Source organism: Alnus glutinosa, chromosome 8 (assembly GCF_958979055.1).
Source record: "Alnus glutinosa chromosome 8, dhAlnGlut1.1, whole genome shotgun sequence".
NCBI lineage: Eukaryota > Viridiplantae > Streptophyta > Magnoliopsida > Fagales > Betulaceae > Alnus > Alnus glutinosa.
Genome location: NC_084893.1, coordinates 19,018,931 through 19,037,786, shown reverse-complemented (window position 1 = coordinate 19,037,786; position 18,856 = coordinate 19,018,931). Strand labels below are relative to the sequence as shown.

General features: G+C 37.0%; 2 protein-coding genes across 2 annotated transcripts; one reads left to right on the top strand and one right to left on the bottom strand.

The window, feature by feature from the left end:
* Positions 1 to 876: 876 nt before the first annotated feature.
* LOC133876164 (bidirectional sugar transporter SWEET2) lies at positions 877 to 4,523 on the top strand. The gene is made up of 7 exons (XM_062314449.1): positions 877 to 1,363; positions 2,673 to 2,709; positions 2,839 to 3,055; positions 3,169 to 3,327; positions 3,453 to 3,572; positions 3,700 to 3,835; positions 4,139 to 4,523. Exons 1-6 carry the CDS (start codon positions 1,303 to 1,305, stop codon positions 3,811 to 3,813), a joined length of 708 nt encoding a protein of 235 aa, XP_062170433.1. The 5' UTR covers positions 877 to 1,302; the 3' UTR covers positions 3,814 to 3,835; positions 4,139 to 4,523.
* Positions 4,524 to 6,045: 1,522 nt separating this feature from the next.
* LOC133876182 (uncharacterized) lies at positions 6,046 to 6,742 on the bottom strand. The gene is made up of 2 exons (XM_062314467.1): positions 6,214 to 6,742; positions 6,046 to 6,093 (listed from the first exon to the last, which is right to left on the bottom strand). The coding sequence occupies exons 1-2, from the start codon at positions 6,664 to 6,666 to the stop codon at positions 6,046 to 6,048; spliced, it is 501 nt and encodes a 166-aa protein (XP_062170451.1). The 5' UTR covers positions 6,667 to 6,742.
* Between the last annotated feature and the right edge of the window lie 12,114 nt (positions 6,743 to 18,856).

The following is an 18,856-nucleotide window of genomic DNA, read 5'->3' as shown; positions in this document are numbered from 1 at the left end:
AAAATTAGTTAAAGTTTTATTACACATTTTAGGCAAACGAAAATGATATTTATCCTAAGACATGAAATTCCCTTAATTTCATAAAGTGACATTAGCCCTAGGTTTACGTATGATTTTCTTCATTATGATCTGGATTGCATTTATCTGGATTACACAATAGAGTTGCATGATTATTTTTATTATAGTATGAGATAGAAAGGTAAATGCTCATGTATATATATATATATATGGTAGAAACATTTATGAGAATTATGAAAATATCATGTCATGAAAGGTTTACGTAATTTTATTTGTGAGCATGTGTATCATTTTATTATGCGAGCTTAAAGCCACAACAACCAGAAATAGAGATAATGAATGACACTCTATTGTTTGATAGTAGAATGAATGAAGAGATAATGAATGGCATGATGCAACCACATTGAAGGGTGATTACGTAAACACGTGGGCTATATTAGCTTATCATCCTGAGATTTCTTTCCGGTGCTTAATCATAGCCAATCATGAAGCATTTTTCAGTTTAGTTTAATGCATCAAAAGGCCACAGGATGTGCTCAAATGTTCCAAGTGACGCGTCAACTTTGACTCTTTGAGTTGTAGAGGAATGGTAACATTGACAATCTCAAAAAATTTCTAGGGGTAGATTGCTAATTTTTAAACATTAAAAGCAAGATAAAAAAAAATATAAAAAAAAAAAAGGTTTGATTTTTTAAATATATAAAAAAAAATGAATAACTGAATTGTTTTTAAAATATTTTATCAAAAGAGCATTATTTTTATCATTTGAGCACAAGATTGAATGATTGATTCTAAAATACAATCCCAAGGAAAAATAACAAAGAGATATTCCCTCGTGGTATTCTCTGATTCTGTTGCTTGAAGCAACAGAATTGTTCTCATGAATCATGAGGGAATCCTGCAGAATTTTTCTTTGAGCAGAGTTGGATAATATGAATGGATGAGAATACCCATCTGAATCACGCCAGCTCAGCACTTTTGTCCGAACACAGACTGTCCAATGTCCATGTATAAATAAATCTCACACGTGGGATAAATGGAAGTAAAAGCTCAAAGGTGAAGGCCGACACGATGTTGACATGGAGAAGGGTACGAGCATAAAAGTCTCGAGAGACAGACATGGTTGTGGAGAGAGAAAGCGCTCAGGTTTCTCAGACAGAGAGAGAGAGAGGGGGATTTGAAAGGTGGGTTGGGATTTGAGGGATTAAGATTGAAAGTTTGGGTTTTGGTACTTGGGTTTGATTGCTGCTTTGCATTGATAGAGTTGGTGTTGAAGGCCTTTTGATGATTCTTTCAGTTTCATCTTCTGTTATTACAATCTGCAAGGATGCAGCTGGAGTCGCCGGTAAACTATGCTCTCTGTTTCTTATGAATTTCTGGGTTTTTTCATTGTGATAACATGCTGAATTCTTGGTTTGGCGTTTAGTTTTTGGCTTAAATCAAAGAAAGCCCTTGACTTTAATTGGCATTGGGCGTGTACCCATTAGACCATTGTTGTAAGAAACTCATTGGTTTTTTTTTTTTTGGTTTATTGATTATATGAAGGAAGATCAAGCCATCATTTTTGGATTTGAGAATTCCCATGAGACCATCATTGTAAAAAACTTATTGGGTTCTTGTTCTAATTGCTTCTGATCTTAATTTTTATTGCATGCTAGCTTAAACCAAAGAAAATCCATTTGTCATGTTTGGAAAAAGGATATTCATGAGTATATTTTGGTAAGAAATTTATTGATTCTTGGATTTTGTTGAAAGATGAATGAAGAGCTTGATCATTTCTGAAGAATTGCTCAAGAGTCGCCCATTTTTCTGGAAAGCGCACATTTTTTATTTTTGTTTTTAATTAGCTTAATCCAATTGTTTATCTTGCTTTTGATTTTCGCAAGCAAAAAATGACTGATCTTTGTACCGTTTCGTTAAAGATTTGTGAAGTAATTTTCATGATCTTGAGAGCCTGAAGTTTAGAGTTATTGTGTCTAAATGTATGAAGTAGTTCTGATGTGCTGATAAAAAGAATCTGTTTTGCAATTAAGAGCTAAAAGTAGTAGTGCCAAATGTAGCTGCTTATTTCTGTTGCTTAATCTATAATTAGCAGTTCAAAATTTTGTTTTTTGTTCTTTTGGTTATGAAGTAGTTGCATTTTACTTATCAAAAAAAAAAAAAAGTAGTTGCATTTTGAAATGTGGGATTAGTCCATTTCTATCTGCTATTAAAAGCACTGTTAAGAGAAGTTTCTTTTATTTTACAAAATTTATTATATTTTCACCCCCAAAACATTAGGTTTTAAATGATATCTCTCACTGTTGGTAAGTTTGAGGGGAATCATGTTTAGACACTCTGAAAGAAAATTAGCACTTCTGGGGCTTGCTTGATGTCAAAGACATTGAAAAAGAGATTAGACGGAAAAGTTTAGAATGTCCACGAAAGAATTTGCGAATGAGAGCAGTGAGGTATTTCAGAAAAAGCAAACAGATATGCTATTATTCTTGTAAAATCTTTGGGACTCTCAAGGATGCAATTAAGGTCAACATTTCAGAGAGTGATAAAAGATCGAATTATATTACTTAAATTCATGTGTTGTTCTCTTCATAAGAAACTAGGAATATGAGGATTAGTATTTATGTCATGTTAATATGCATACTTGTTTAATGCAGGGAATATCTTTGCTTTTGGGCTGTTTGTGTCCCCTATGTAAGTTTCACTCCCGAATTTCCTCCTGTTTTATAAGACTTTTAAAAGCAGAAACAGGAGAATATAGAGTATATTATATTTCATCCCTAACCAGTTTCTTTTGGTTTTTTCCCCCCTTCAAATTTTCAGAGCCACTTTTAGGAGAATCCTCAGAAACCAGTCAACAGAACAGTTCTCAGGGTTGCCATATATATATGCTCTTTTGAATTGCTTGCTCTGCATGTGGTATGGCGCACCCATCATATCTTCCGACAATGTATTGGTTTTGACTGTCAATTCGGTCGGTGCTGTCTTTCAGTTGATCTACATAACACTCTTCATAGCATATGCCGAGAAAGTGAAAAAGGTTGTTTATTAATTAAAAAATATACATGCACTTGTTACTGTGATGAAATTCCTGAAAGCCTTTTGTGTAATTCTAAGCTGTCATTCACTTTCCCTCTTAAATGTTGCTTGCAGATTAGGATGTTTGGATTGTTGCTGGCAGTTTTTGGGCTATGTGCAATCATAGTGGCTGGGAGCTTGCAAATAATTGACGCTGCAATTCGCCGGATGTTTGTTGGGTTCCTGAGTGGTGCTTCTCTCATATCAATGTTTGCTTCTCCATTGTTTATAATTGTAAGTTTATCTCAGGCATTTGCATACCTTTTGCTGTATGGTACATTTCTTTATTATATATACATTTCTTTAATTGCTTAATTTTTTTTAATGACTTTTTCTACCTGCCTTGGTATATCTTCCAGAATTTGGTGATCCGTACAAAGAGTGTTGAATTTATGCCATTTTATCTCTCCCTTTCCACCTTCCTAATGAGCTCATGTTTCTTCATATATGGACTACTTAATTACGATCCCTTCGTCTCTGTAAGTTACCCTTAGCACATTGTTTGCTTCTCTCTCTCTCTGATGCCAATAATCTACAGGTTCAGTTTCTTATTACTGTTCACGTGTGTTTTGCCACATAAACATTTTCTTTTCATTTGAATTTCAGGTCCCAAATGGCATAGGAACTATTTTGGGGATTGTACAATTGGTGTTGTACTTCCACTATAACAATAGATCGAGGGAAGACTCCAATGAACCTTTCATAGTGTCATATGGATGATTATTGATGCTGACAAGCAAAGGTAAAGATATAGATGCATGTTTTTGGTTGAGTGATTAGCTCGTTTTTATAATGTGAGGTGATTCCATTTTCTGGGGTTGTCCTGTGGTGGGAAGCCCTGCTCTACTCGTTCATTGTGTGGACAGGTCTGACCTTTCAGATTCATCAAATTTACCGTCTAAATAATTGGGTGTTATGCTCCTCTTGTTCCACACGGAGAGCAGTGGCGGATAGACTTTTCTACAGAAATGTGTGATTGTAAATTAATTTATTGGTGATCCTATAATTACATTAATGGGATTTGTCTTTTCTTTTGTGGTTATAGGTAAATTCCAATGCTGTTTTTGTACGCGAAATAAGAAGGAAAACTGCTCGAAGTAAAGAATGGTAAAAGGTTTCAACTTGATACTTGAAACCATGTCTTCAGATATTCAACCTCCTTACTCCCTCCTTCCACTTTGTTCGTCATTGTATATCTGAGCATCTGTAAGTGCATGCAATTTTATATAAAAAAAATTAAGGATTATTTGAAAATTTGTCACTCTTTCTCTTAGTTTTCTTATTCATTTTTCTCCCCAAATGTGTTGCAACATAAAAGTGTGGTTTGAACATACGAGTGTCTAAGGAAAAGATCATCAAATCAGCAGTATTCCATACTCTTCTGCTTGTATTTTCCCCAGAAAGGTCAAACCTGTTAAGCCCTTTTTTGATATGGCTTTATCAGCTCGTGCTATTGTTATGCATCGAAGAATACACTATCAGAAATCCAAGTACTCGTGTAAAATTCTGCACATCACCTGCTTGCCAATTACTTGTATAATCAATGAAGTGCTACAGTTTTTACTTTGTTTCTCAATTCATTGGTAAATTATTTGTTACTGTACATACCTGCTTGCAATTTATTTATGTACACTAAATCCAGTGGTTGTCTGGTTGACTTTAATCTTGAAATTCTTTTATGGGGTTTGGAAAGTGTTAAAGTGTCCCACATCGTTAAGATTTCCTTCACCGGGGCACTTTATAAGCCATGGTGTCCTCTCCCCTCTTAAGGCGTCTTTTGAGGGTGAGTAAGGCCCATGAACTTTTACATGGTATCAGAGCCAGGTTTCTTGCGATGATGGGTATTTCCCTCCCGTTGTTGTTCACGTGTTTGGCCATTGGTTGCCACACGTGAGGGGGCGTATTATAGTGTCCCACATCGCTAAGATTTTCTTCACTGGGGCACTTTATAATTAATGGTGTCCCCTCCCCTCTTAAGGCGTCTTTTGAGGGTGAGTAAGGCCCATGGACTTTTACAGAAAGATTCACTTGCATTTTCATTTCAGTTAATTATTGATGCAATTTGAATAATCTACCTCACATGTTAATCAGTTGATTTTTCTTATTGTTTATATAATCAATATATATTGCTGCTGTTTTCACTTTTCCTTGCTCAACTAACTTCTGACTAAGTTTTTATTGTGTATACCTGCTTAGCAATTAGTTATGTATGCTTAATACATCTCTTGATTGTCCTTCTATTCTGTTTTCGGGCTTTGGAAAGCTCCAGTTTCCTTTTCATTCTTGAAAATGAAAAATCCTCTATAATATGCCTGACTTGTTAAATTGTTGATTGCTGTTTTATTCCTTAAAATTGGCCAAGCTTTAACTAGCTGTGATTTGTGCATCAGACCTGGATGATATAAAAACATATTGTGAAGAGGAAGAAAGTAAAAGTTGATAAAACCTTCAACTCCTTATTCCGATTCGCATTGTTTGCATCGTTTGCATTCTTGTTCAACGAAAATCCTGTTATATTTAAGCTATGACTTCTCACTAGTTTACCAATAGTATCCAGATATCAAAATTTGAAAAAATTGAGCACCCTCGGTTAGCATGTTCTTGGTACAGGTTGTATTTGGTTGTATGAGTTGAGATCGAGTATCTTGGACATGTGCATACAAAAAACAAGATGCTTTTGCAGATGATGCGTCTAACTATAACTTCCAAGTGTTTACCCTTAATTTTGAACGGGTTAATTTGTATATGATATATCAATGGTGATTTTGACTCCCATCAAAGAGTAAGCACTTGGAAGTACATGTAACATTTCTCTTACAAAAATTGCTTGTGAAAAATGTGCCGAATGCAAGGTTATTGTGTAGTGCAGATAAAACCCGGGTCTCACTGACTTGATTTCCACTCCTTTTTGTTACAACTACTTTGCAACAAAGAAAAATGTCATAAACAAGATTACAGCAAATCCCTCAGAGTAGTTCTCACAACAGCTGCTGTTTCTACCTACACGAAAGCAGAGAAACAACGTTAAGAAGTAGCAACGAACTTGGATTTTACTGAATGCAACAAATTTTGATCAATTAAAAAAACACTTGTATGCATTATGCATGGTTTGTTAATTACCTGGTGATGAGTAGTTTCCTCCTTTTGGGACTCACTAAGCAGCTGGCCTCGTTCATCATAGAGGATAAGCCCGCTGAACCTTGGAAGCTCGCACTTGTCCCCCATAAGTATTGGCCTTTGCCACACTGGTGACACCGAGTTATGGCTTTCCCAACCTTCCAAGCCGAGCAGCGGCGCTGGCCCCTCTCCAATTCTTCCTTCCCCCCACTTGTTTGCTCCACTCCACCGCAACGATCCCATCAAAACCTTCTTTATCGAAAGCCAACCGCAACTTCTCATTGAGTCGTCACCGGTGACTGTGTCGTGGCGCGGAAGTTGCTTTCTTCTACCCTTTTTCTTTAGTACTGTTGCAGTGCAGAGAGCTATGACAGCAAAAGCAGAGCATACCAACAGAATGAGTGCCTTTTGGGTTGAAAGCCTCAGTTTGTCCTCTAAATTCCACAAAGCTTCCATGCCTTGCTAGTTGCTAGCTTCTAAGTGATGTTCGATGGGATAAATATGCATGAGATTGTTGGGTTGGTGAGCTTCACGTGAGGTCCACCGCTGGTTGGGCCTCCACCCCGGGGCTACACATTCGCCGGCCTTATGTGTTTTAGCCGTTGGAATCTCACCGTTGGAAACTCATAAAAGCTACTCACGGAGAATTCAAGTCTCTTATAAATAAGTAAAACTATCACTATGGAACACGAGTGGACTCGGACAGTGGTGAAGCATTTATCATTTGTTTTACTCCATTTTAAAGTTTCATTTTTCTTAAAACTAAATACATTAAGAGCCTAATTGGGATTGCGTTAAAGATTTTAAAATGTTTTTTTAATACTTAAAAAGTTCTTTCAGACCCCACCCCCCCAAAAAAAAGGATAGTTTGGTAAAAAAAAAAAAAATTTGCTCTAAAAATAGATTAAAACTGCGTTGTGAGGGAAGCTTAAAAATGAAGCTTTTGATAAGATTGTCTAGAACATGCTTCTCCTTCATTACTACCAAGGAAAAATCCCAATGATCTTTATGTTGGGAATATAGCACAAAGTTACAGCGAAAAAGATCATAAGAACAACATCATGAAATCAGAGCATTAGATTATGTAAAGCAAAAATTAGTAAGACAAGAAGCTCACGTTTCTAAAGTCGGCTACAACAAGGTGAGGGTTTGAGTTGAATCCTCTTGCTCCGAAATTCAAACTACACGTTGAGACCTCTAAACCTTCTCCTCAATTGTAATTAAAATAGTAAGAGTGTGGGCTCTAATGCCTACACAAACTCCCTTTAAATATGCTAGTATCTCTTAGTAGTAGTATTAGATTCCTTGTCAAAATAGGGCTTGGAAAACCGTAGCCACCGCCTCTACATACACAACTACATGGGGAGTTTGCCTTGTGTAATTAGGTCAAGCCTAATAAGGGTAATAGTCGGCTTGAGAAATGACCTAGAAGAAAAATAAAACTAGCTCCAATAGGTGTATGCACTTGTCATCTCTTGACTTGTTCTAGGTTACTATTAATTACAATTAATTTCATTAAATAATTGTAATTGCATTTTAGTATTTATTTTTATTAATCAAATCTCCCAATGGCTTCTTATAATTGTATTTAACACCTCCATGAAATAGTTCATAATCGAATTAAAAAGTCATAAATAAAATGTCACTTAAATTCATTATCTCTTAATCTTTGTGTCCTAATTTAATCTTCGTGCACTCTTGAAATCATATTTCATTTAGTACATTTAATTTTAGTAACTCCTTTATAAAATACTCCGGCCAGAGATCAGAATATTCAATTCCCATTAAATTTATTTCAAGTGGATATTTCATGTCACTTTGATTAAATCAAAGGATTATGGATTCAATTTTGATGGGTAGTGTTTCTACAATGTTATATGGGATCACCCAACGCACCAAGATTTTGACCATGAAAGATCTCACTCCTAAATGTATCAAAGTGATCTCCACTTCACATTTGAGTTCACATTCTTCTCAAGATTGAGAGTTAATGCTATAAGCAGTCGTGAGTTCAATTTATTCGTATTGATAGTAGTTATAATATAATAATAACTCACGTGGTCTATTCAATGCATTGTAACTACAACACATCAATTAGAAGTCTCAACTTTCATGATCAGGATAAATCATCATGATTGATATGTTATAATCTTATCAAATTGAATGTTTTACTGACTATGAACAATAGTTTATAAGTTACAAGGTTTATGATTTAACACACTTCAAACCATATTCAATATAACTTAAGGACTACATGTATATAATAAATAATATGCACATGTATACAGTTATATGTCCAATGTTTTTGAAATAATTCAGCAAATAAACTATTTTATTTCATAAAATAAAATGTCATACAAAATGAATTAGCTTTTAGAGTATAAACCCTAATACTTTAGCTTACCTCTTTCTCTTTATGCATGACACATCAAACTAATATTTGGATGTAATGCAAAAGTCTATTGACATGGACTATACAATAAAAAAAATTCCTATAAACATTAGGGTTCACAAATAAAGAAAGAAAAAAACTCACAATCATAGAAAGATTTACAATCCTACGAAAGAAAACACAAGAACTTCTGATCCTAAAATAACTAATAATTTTAACATTCTCCCGCTTGAAGATGAGTTTCATAAGTAGCACAACGAACATACTACCAACCGGGGGTCGAACTAAGATTTTAGGTGTGGGGAGAGTGGGTAAAAAATTGACTTTAAAATAATTATAGGAGTATTTTTTTTTTAAAAAAAGAAATGGGGAAACATTTTGAGGCTTGATGGGTAGCGGTGAAAAGGATGTTACAATTAGCGGTTATTGCATATAATCATAACTGCAACCGTTTTAGGCGGTTATCATATTTTTTAAATCGTAACCGCTAACTGTTGGTTATTTAAATATATAACAGTACCACATAACAACTTTTTTATATGGTTCTTTTGGGCCTATATTTGAGTTTTGTGCCTTCTTTTGACTTCTTTTTTGGGCTTATTTTAGATTATTTTTTTTAGCCTCATTTTAGGGCCTTTTTTTTTTTTTTTTTGGCCCAATCCATTGTTGAAGTTGAAAAATAATACATACCATAACATCACACAAATCCAAATATTACCAATATTAATCATTTATGAGATATATTTAAAACCTAACCAATAGTCAAAATAAATCTCCCAATATAATCATAAACTTATAATACACAATTGTTTGGAATATCTTCATTTTAACTTATTACTTTCAGCCCTTGCAATGAAAGGCCAATAGCCTTAACTCAAGAGATTACCAATTGTCTCTAAAACAAAATGTTATATGACTCATTAACCAAAAAATCACTATAAATTTCTACAAAATTTCTCTAGACTCAAAGAAACAAAATCCAGATTTTCTCACTTTCCACTCAAGTGGATTCAAAGCAAGACTTTCTAGTAGAGAAATTCAAGCAAACAACAAGAAAAGAAATTCAAAATCAAATTAAACATAAACCCAACAATAAACATAAATATAAAGCCTCATCAAACAAAAGCATAATAATGGTTTTAAATGGACCAAAAAATAAGCTATTTCAAAAAAATACGAAGGCTCCTACTCAAACTCTTGGTGCATGGGAACGGTAAAGGTTCTCTGAATCAGAATCTCTAATTCAATCTCACTCCCTAGACACCACTCCAACTCCAAAATTCGATCCAAGAGATTGAAGAAATGGTAAAGGTTCTCTCATTAAACCTAAACTTATTTCAGAACAAATGAAAAGAATAAGAGAAAGGAAAGCGAAGATATATGAGATTGAAGAAAACTTTACCTGACGTGTTCGCCGACAGCTTGATGCAGAGAGAAAGACACAGGGAGGCTAAGAGGCTAAGACTTGAGGTTGAGAAAGAGAGTTGAGAACTTGAGGTTGAGAGTTGAAAACTTGAGAACTTAAAAGTTGTAGCGCGAGGATGAGAATGACTGAATGAGAGAGTGTGAGAGAGATTAGACTTATGCCAAGACTTAAGATGCGGAAATCCTATATGAAACGACGTCGTTCTGGTGTTTAACACCAAAATGACATCGTTTTGCATATATATAGCTAGGCAGTTAGCGATTACTAACCGCCTTCTCATACCCTTAAAACTGCTAACCGACCTGGCATAGGCGGTTAGCATTTTTTTTTTCTTTCTTTCAATTGCCTACAAAAATAGTTATGTGGTTAGCATAGGGGGGAGGGGGGTGTCACCCCAAGCCTCTTATTAGTTTAGCCCCTGCTGCCAACATCACTATATATCAAGTGACAACAAATCTGAGAAAAGCTATAGCCCAAACAAAATTCTCCCTTACTACAAGTTTTATCAAAATATCTTCAATATTCTTACTATTGTGGTTCTTCGATCAACCCATCCTTTACTATCTCTTGAACAAAGTGATATTGAACATCATTGTGTTTAATCTGTGCATGAAATATAGGGTTTTTCTAAATGCAATGCACTCTAACTATCACAATAAATTATCATTCTATCTTACTTGATGCCCAATCATTTTTTGTGCGTTCTTTCTTTCTTTTTTGTTAGTTTGCACGATGTATAATTCATTAAGCAATGACAATGCCACCACATATTGCAATTTTGACACTAAATTAACCGCACTACCAACCAAGTGGAAAACATACATTCTGTTATCATAATCACCTACACTACTTTCGCATAACCAACTAAGTTAATATTTTGACCACAATAACAACTAGCAGTATTAGTGGTATTCTTTAAATAGTGAGAATCCACTTAATAACAACTCAATGGTTTCTACATAGATTTACCTAAGTACTTACTAATTGCTAATATTAGTAGTATACTTTATCTTATCATAATCACTACCAAAATCTACATCTGCATAACCAACAAAGTCAATATTTTGACCACAATAACAACTACTAGTATCAATGGTATCCTTTAAATAGTGAAGAATCCACTTAATAACAACTCAATTATTTTTACTTAGATTCAACATGTACTTACCGATTGCTCCTGTGACTTGTGCAATGTTTGGTATATTGCAAATCATAGTGAATGTAATGCTCCCGATTAAGGATACATATGGTACACGAAACATATCTATCTTCTCAACTTTAGTTTCTGCAAATTGATCAAAAGAAAATTTATAGCCAACAAGAAATGGGTACTAACATGCTTTGAGTTTTACATATTGAAGTTGCACAAAACCCTTTCAATATAAAGTTTTTTGTAAATTATTGAAATTTTCTTATTCTTCATATCTCTATATATGTGTTGTGTTAGACTTTTTATTGGTTTATTCGGTGTTCAAACAAGTGCCTATATGTATTTTGTGGTTGGGTAGATTTGTACTTATTATTTGAGTTGAAAAATGTTCAATAAAATCAAGTACAACAAATTTTGTTCGCAAGTCACTCCGTAGGTATCTGGAATTTGGATGGAATGTGAAGGCAGTGTGTATCGTCTGCTGGTTTGTTTATAGGTGTCCAGGTGGATCACTTAGACAGAATGTCTCACCTGCTAGGACTTTTGCACATGTTCAAACGGTTTTGAGAAATAGTAACTCTCGTTTGCTAGAACACTCTCAAATGTCAAGACGGCTCGCAATTTTAAGGCTTGTAACCCTAACGATGTCCGAACAACTCACTTACATGTCCAAACGCTACCACAAAAAACCCAAACCGACATTAGGTTTTAGGTCTAGTTTTTTCAAGTCTATAAAAAAGAATTGTGAGGCACAATTTTCAAGAGTGAGAACTAAGCAGTACTAAGACAAATACTATTGAATATCTTAGGCTTAGGCTTTGGTTTAATGTGTACCAAGAGATTCATTATGTAATGAGCTGAAATGATTCATTCTCTTGTATTTGATTGAGCCATAGTGTTTTACATCAACAACAAACTTTAAGTCTATCGGTGGGCCGTTCAGGAGACAAAAAAGAAGAATTTTCCATAGAGGTTTTAGAGTTGCTGCAATAGGAAGCAAGTAGGGGTGCTTGTCTACATACAAAGTTTAAACCATTACAAAAGGTTGTAAGTATATTATGCTTGTAGTATGAGTTTTTCTTAGTGATTGGTTTCTAGGGCTTTGCTGTCCCGGAATGGTTTTACCTTTAATGTGTTATTCAAAAGGTTTCTACTTCGTCAATAAAATTGTGTGTTTATGTGTGATTGATTTTTATTTTATGGTTTGATATCTACTGTTGCATAATTGTCTTAACTATTGCACAATCATTTGTTGATTGCATTGGAGTCTAAACACTTATTTTTCAATTGGTATCAGAACAAGGTTCACTCCGTTTTGATTAACCTCTTGAGTGAGATCCTTGGCATATGCTATCTTGGAATTAAAATTGTTAAATGCAGTAGACATGAGCAATGCACAGGTTGAAGGTGGGAACTATGTGTCTCTCAACGCTTTTGTTGAGAGCCTCCAAAAGTCACATAATTCATACTATACAGAGTTGTCTAAGGATGATTTTGAAGAGGTAGATTATCTGCAACATGCCTATGACAGTCTCTTTGAAAAGAATTATGATATGATAAATTTGAACAAAAATGTTGCTATTATTTATTTATTTATTTGTTTTTAGCTCTTGGTGACTTGATTTCGATAGCAAACGGTTCATCCGCCCATGAGGGTTCCTAAATTTTTTTTCTACAAATGGAGATTTAGCGAGTGGTTGGAGCCATAAGGAGCTGAGGGGCAAGGCAATAGATAAGATAGAAGAAGGGACAGGCTCCCTGTGGAGCATAGAAGACGGTTAGGATAACGAACTTGAAATGCATAGCCTGAGTGGCCGGGGAGCGAGTGGTTAGTGGCCAATTGCATTGAGAAATAAAAATTTCTTGATGATTTGAATAATTCTTGTGCTATTTGTCATGCTCTACAATATGAGAATGTCATGTTGCTTGTTAGGATAAATTCTTGTGCGAATGAGTTAAATGGAACAAAGTAACACTTGAATAAATTCTCAAGTGATAGATTGAAAAATATGTTTTGTTCAAAAGTCTATTTTTGACAAGCCTAGTATGAGTATTTATAAATTTGGTACATTTACTTCACATGCTTAGGCTTCTAAAAGAAAGACAATCTTTTTTTTTAAGCTTGTGATCTTTTTTTTTAAGCTTGTGAGGGTTGAAGGAGTAAAAGCCGATGTAGCCTACTTGGATAAGGGAAAAACTATATGTTTGCATGGCTATGTGAAGCCCAAACCTGAGACTCCTAGGAAACAAACTTCAACCAATTTTGTTCCTACATGTTACGATTGTGGGATCATTGGTCATGCTAGACCGAATTGTTTCCATCTGAGGTCCGAAAAACCTTAAAATAAGTGGAATGCACCTAGGAGGTGTGAACCTGGTTATGAAAATGAGGTGAGAGCCTTGACTAAGCAAGTAAAGCTCATAAGTGAGAGACTTCATGAGTTGTCAAAATCTTTTTCCCTTGGTAAGAAGAATACAAATTTGTTGGCGTGAGCTGTAAATATGCTAGAATGGAAAGAAAATTTTCTAGAATGGAAAGTTTCTAGGATGGAAAGAGATTAGCATGCATTGATTGTAGCTTGATATTAGGCATAATATTTGTATAGACCAAAAATAGGTTGAATGTATTTTCTATTTAAATGTACTGATTCAATGGAAATTCATGAGAGAAATTATTATTCCCTAATTGTTAACATGGTATCAAAGCAAGGAATTCGATCCCTGCTCCTAGAAAAAACCCTAGCCGCTCTTGCCTAATCCCCACCATTCAGCCATGGCCGAACCTGTCACCACTCCCGGTGATAATTCACCACCGAACACCTCCATTCTTACCAATCTCACCAACCAAATGACCGAAGTCCTATCTAAAGTCCAAACCCCAACCCATTCCACTGAAAGTTCCACTGCCTCAATTGGTATCAAGTTGGACAGTTCCAACTATGGCCTTTGGTCCCAGGTTGTCGAGATGTATATATCTGGCAAAGACAAACTGGGATATATCAACGGTGACTATCCGCCACCATCGACGACTAACCCATCCTTTCGAAGATGGCGAACCGAAAACGCCATCGGCAAAGGATGGTTGATCAACTCTATGGACCCGACACTTACCGGAAATTTCATCCGATTTCCCACTGCTAAAGCAGTTTGGGATGCTATTGCTACAATGTTTTTTTTTATGGGAGTGATACCTCTCAAGTCTATGAACTCCGGCGACATGTTGCTCGCCTGAAACAAGCCAGCGGTCCCCTTGAGAAATTCTACACCGATTTGCAAGGTCTCTGGCACGAGATTGACTTCCGGCGGCCGAATCTGATGGAGTGCCCAACCGACATCCACCACTACAACACCCTGCTCCAGGAGGACCAAGTCTACACCTTCCTTGACGGGATTGACAACCGGCTCAACCACATCCGGAGTGATGTGCTCCAAATGCGGCCATTCCCTTCCATCGAGCAAGCCTACGCTCACGTTCGCAGGGAGGCTCTCCGGCAAGCTGTTATGAGTGCCGAGGACACCCATACCGCCTCTGGCGCGGTTCTGGCCACCAAGGGCCTGCGATTACAACCAACCCACAGTGCGGGTTCCAGCTCTGGTGCGGCTTCCAGCCCACACTCAGGCAAGTCCCTTGTGACCTCTAGGTCATGCAATACCGAGAATGCCCCTGATGGGGTTAAATGCTCACACTATGGAAAACTAAATCATACAAGTGCTACGCGTTTTAAAAAAATAGGGTATCCTAACTGGAGGTATGAATTGCAGGGAAAGAAAAAGAAAATTTTGGGGGTGCAGACACAAATACTAGCACTGTGGCAGTCATGTCGAGCGAACCTCATCTTTCCCTGGTGCCTCAAATCAAGTCTAGAGATGCGGACCCAGTCTCAGAGATAGGTAAGATGGGTTCTAGCTTAGCCACCTCTTCCGGTGATGGCCACCATAATGCTTGGCTCCTTGACTCCGCAGCCACAGATCACATGACATTTGATGCTATTGATTTTTCTACGAGGTCTACCCCGAGACGCACGTGTGTTGAAAATGCTAATGGGGTCCCCGGTTACAGGAGCTAGCACCGTGTCTCTGCCCCCATCTCTACAATTATCTCATACATTACTTATCCCATTGCTCTCACATAAATTACTGTATGTTGGCCAAGTTACTGAAGAATTAAATTGTGTTTGTCCTAATTTACTCTCATTTTTGTCTTCTTCAGGATATTCTCACCAAGGAGATAATTGGGCGTGGTACTAAAAGGGGAGGCTTCTATTACGTAGATGACGTCAGCACGGGTCATGTTTTTCACGTACGAAGTGATGGACGGGAACGACAAATCCAATTATGGCATCAACGTTTGGGACATCCAAATTTTAGTTATCTGAAACATGTATTCCCTGAACTTTTCTCTGAAATGGTGGTCTTTGAATTGAAATGCCCTACTTGTATTGTAGCTAAAAGTCATTGTACTTCTTATTTGCCAAGTTTGAATAAAAGCATTGCTCCATTTGCACTTTTTCACTCTGATGTATGGGGTCCTTCCCCAATCTCTATTGTCTCGGGAGTTCGTTGGTTTGTCATCTTTGTTGATGACTGTACCCGCATGACATGGCTCTATTTGATGAAAAATAAAGACAAGGTGTTCTCGATCTTCCAATCTCTCCACGCGATGATCCACACTCAGTTCTCGGCTACACTCCGAGTGATTCGCTCTGACAATGGCGGCAAATTCGTTAATCAACGGTTCCACACCTATTTTGACAACCATGGCCTCATTCATGAGACGTCATGCCCTCAAACACCACAGCAAAATGGTGTGGCTGAGCGAAAGAATCGTCATATACTTGAGACTGCCCGCGTCCTACTACATGGAAATCATGTGCCGACCCGATTTTGGCCCGATGCGGTATCCACCGTGGTCCACCTCCTTAACAGACTTCCCTCCAAATTCTTGCAGTTTCAGACCCCACTCCAGGTCCTGGCATCCCATGTCTCCCTACCCACGACCCTCATGCTCCCTCCCCGAGTATTTGGGTGTGTGGTTTATGTAGACCTTCACAAGAATCAACGCTCCAAACTGGACCCATATGCTCTCCGATGTCTCTTCTTGGGTTACACCGTGCATCAAAAGGGCTACCGATGCTATGATCCCTCTACTAGTCGGCTCTATGTGACTATGGATATGTCACCTTCTTGGAATTTGAACCATTCTTCTCCGTACCCAATTATGTCCCTCAGGGGGAAACACATGATGAAGAACAGAATTGGGTGCACTTTTACTGGCCAAACAGTAATATAGTAACCAGTGAAGAAGAAGAACCACACTCAGAAATGGTTGAACAGATAGAAGAACCAAATACATTGTCAGAACATGACACACCTCCTGATAGTGCAACTTCCCCCCCTTCCACAGTACCTGCAAGCCCTTCTCTTGAGAATATCCCTGAGGTAAGCACACTTGACACACATTTAGATAACAGTAACTTGAATCCTTCTGCTGGATATGTACTACCTTTTAGGACAAATTGTGGCAAGCCACCAAAGAGATACTCACCTGATGATGAAGAGCGAAGATCAAAGCATCCAATTGCCAACTACATGTCAACCAAGAAATTATCTGAACCCCTCAGAGGATTCGTACACTTACTTTCCTCAATTCAAGTCCCAGCTAGAATTCAGGAAGCTTTGTCTTATCCAAAATGGACACAGGCAATAAAGGAAGAAATGGAGGCACTACTAAAGAATAACACGTGGACCTTAGTTCCACTACCTGAAGGGAAGAAAGCAGTAGGATGCAAATGGGTATTCTCCATTAAACACAAGGTGGATGGATCAGTAGAAAGATACAAAGCTAGACTGGTGGCAAAAGGCTATACACAAACATATGGGATTGACTATCAAGAGACTTTCTCACCAGTGGCAAAACTCAGCACTGTAAGAATTTTGTTATCTCTTGCGGCCAACCTTGATTGGCCATTACATCAGTTTGATGTAAAGAATGCCTTCTTACATGGCGAACTTGAAGAAGAAGTTTTCATGGACCTTCCCCCGAGATACACAGCTTCCACAGATGCTAAAGTTGTGTGTAAACTGTAACGGGCCTTAAATGGCTTGAAACAATCACCTCGAGCATGGCTTGGGCGATTCAGTATGGCAATGCAGAAATATGGGTTCAAGCAAAGCAACTCAGATCATACACTGTTCATCAAGCATAAAGGGAGTAAGGTAACTGCATTAATAGTCTATGTGGATGACATGATTATCACAGGTGATGATAAAGAAGAGATATCAAGACTACAGAAGGCACTGGCTATTGTCTTTGAGATGAAGAACTTGGGAGGACTCAAGTATTTTTTGGGAATTGAAGTTGCCCGGTCTAGGGAAGGAATATTCCTCTCCCAAAGGAAATATGTACTGGATGTATTAACAGAGGTAGAAATGTTGGAGTGCAAGCCGGCAGATACTCCAATTGTTCAAAATCACAGACTTGGAGAATACCCAGACCAAGCTCCAACGGACAAAGGCAGATACCAAAGGTTAGTTGGAAAATTAATATATCTCTCACACACTCGTCCAGACATTGCTTATGCTGTGAGTGTAGTTAGTCAATTTATGCATAATCCTAGTGAAGACCATATGGATGCTGTAATCTGGATACTAAGATATTTGAAGGCATCGCCTGGAAAAGGGCTCATGTTCTTAAAAAATAGTCATTTAGAAATTAATGGCTATACAGACGCAGATTGGGCTAGAAGTATCTCACAGATAGAAAATCTACCTCGAGTTATTTTATGTTTGTAGGAGGGAATCTAGTCACTTGGCGAAGCAAGAAACAAAAAGTAGTAGCACTTTCAAGTGCTGAAGCCGAATTTCATGGAATGGCGAAGGGACTGTGTGAACTACTGTGGATCAGAAGACTCCTTACTGAACTCGAGTTTACTCCTACTTCAGAAATGAAGCTCTTCTGCGACAATAAATCTGCCATTGCGATATCACACGACCCAGTCCAACATGACCATACAAAACATGTGGAAGTGGATCGACATTTCATCAAGGAAAATTTGGAAGAGAAAATAATCCGCTTTCCATTTGTGAAATCTGAAGACCAATTAGCAGATATACTCACCAAGGCGTTATCAAGCAAAGAGTTTCACAACTCACTTGACAAGTTGTGCATGAAAGACCTATATGCATCAACTTGAGGGGGAGTGTTGGCGAGAGCTGTAAATATGCTAGAATGGAAAGAAAATTTTCTAGAATGGAAAGTTTCTAGCATGGAAGGAGATTAGCGTGCAGTGATTGTAGCTTAATATTAGGCATAATATTTGTATAGACCAAAAATAGGTTGAATGTATTTTCTATTTAAATGTACTGATTCAATGGAAATACATGAGAGAAATTATTATTCCCTAATTGTTAACAAAATTGAGTGACATATGACCATTCCAAGACCACACATAAATTTAAGAAAGTTTGGGTGAAAAAGGAAGACCAATTGTGCTTAGTTGTTCACATCGCACTTAAGGTTCTTAACACGTCTTTGGTTGAAACGCCCCCAAAATTAAATAATTATATTTACTTAACTTGAAGTGTCAATAGCAGTTTCATCAACTAATTAACTAGTAATTAGATGAATTCTCTACGCTATACTAATATTCAGCATATACTGTAACGGAGAGCAAAATAA

Coding starts and splice junctions, on each gene's coding strand:
- LOC133876164 (XM_062314449.1), top strand. CDS start 1,303: ATGATTCTTTCAGTTTCATCTTCTGTTATTACAATCTGCAAGGATGCA. Junction 1,364..2,672: donor GGATGCAGCTGGAGTCGCCG/GTAAACTATGCT, acceptor TGTTTAATGCAG/GGAATATCTTTGCTTTTGGG. Junction 3,056..3,168: donor ATGCCGAGAAAGTGAAAAAG/GTTGTTTATTAA, acceptor TGTTGCTTGCAG/ATTAGGATGTTTGGATTGTT.
- LOC133876182 (XM_062314467.1), bottom strand. CDS start 6,666: ATGGAAGCTTTGTGGAATTTAGAGGACAAACTGAGGCTTTCAACCCAA. Junction 6,094..6,213: donor AGGAAACTACTCATCACCAG/GTAATTAACAAA, acceptor GCTTTCGTGTAG/GTAGAAACAGCAGCTGTTGT.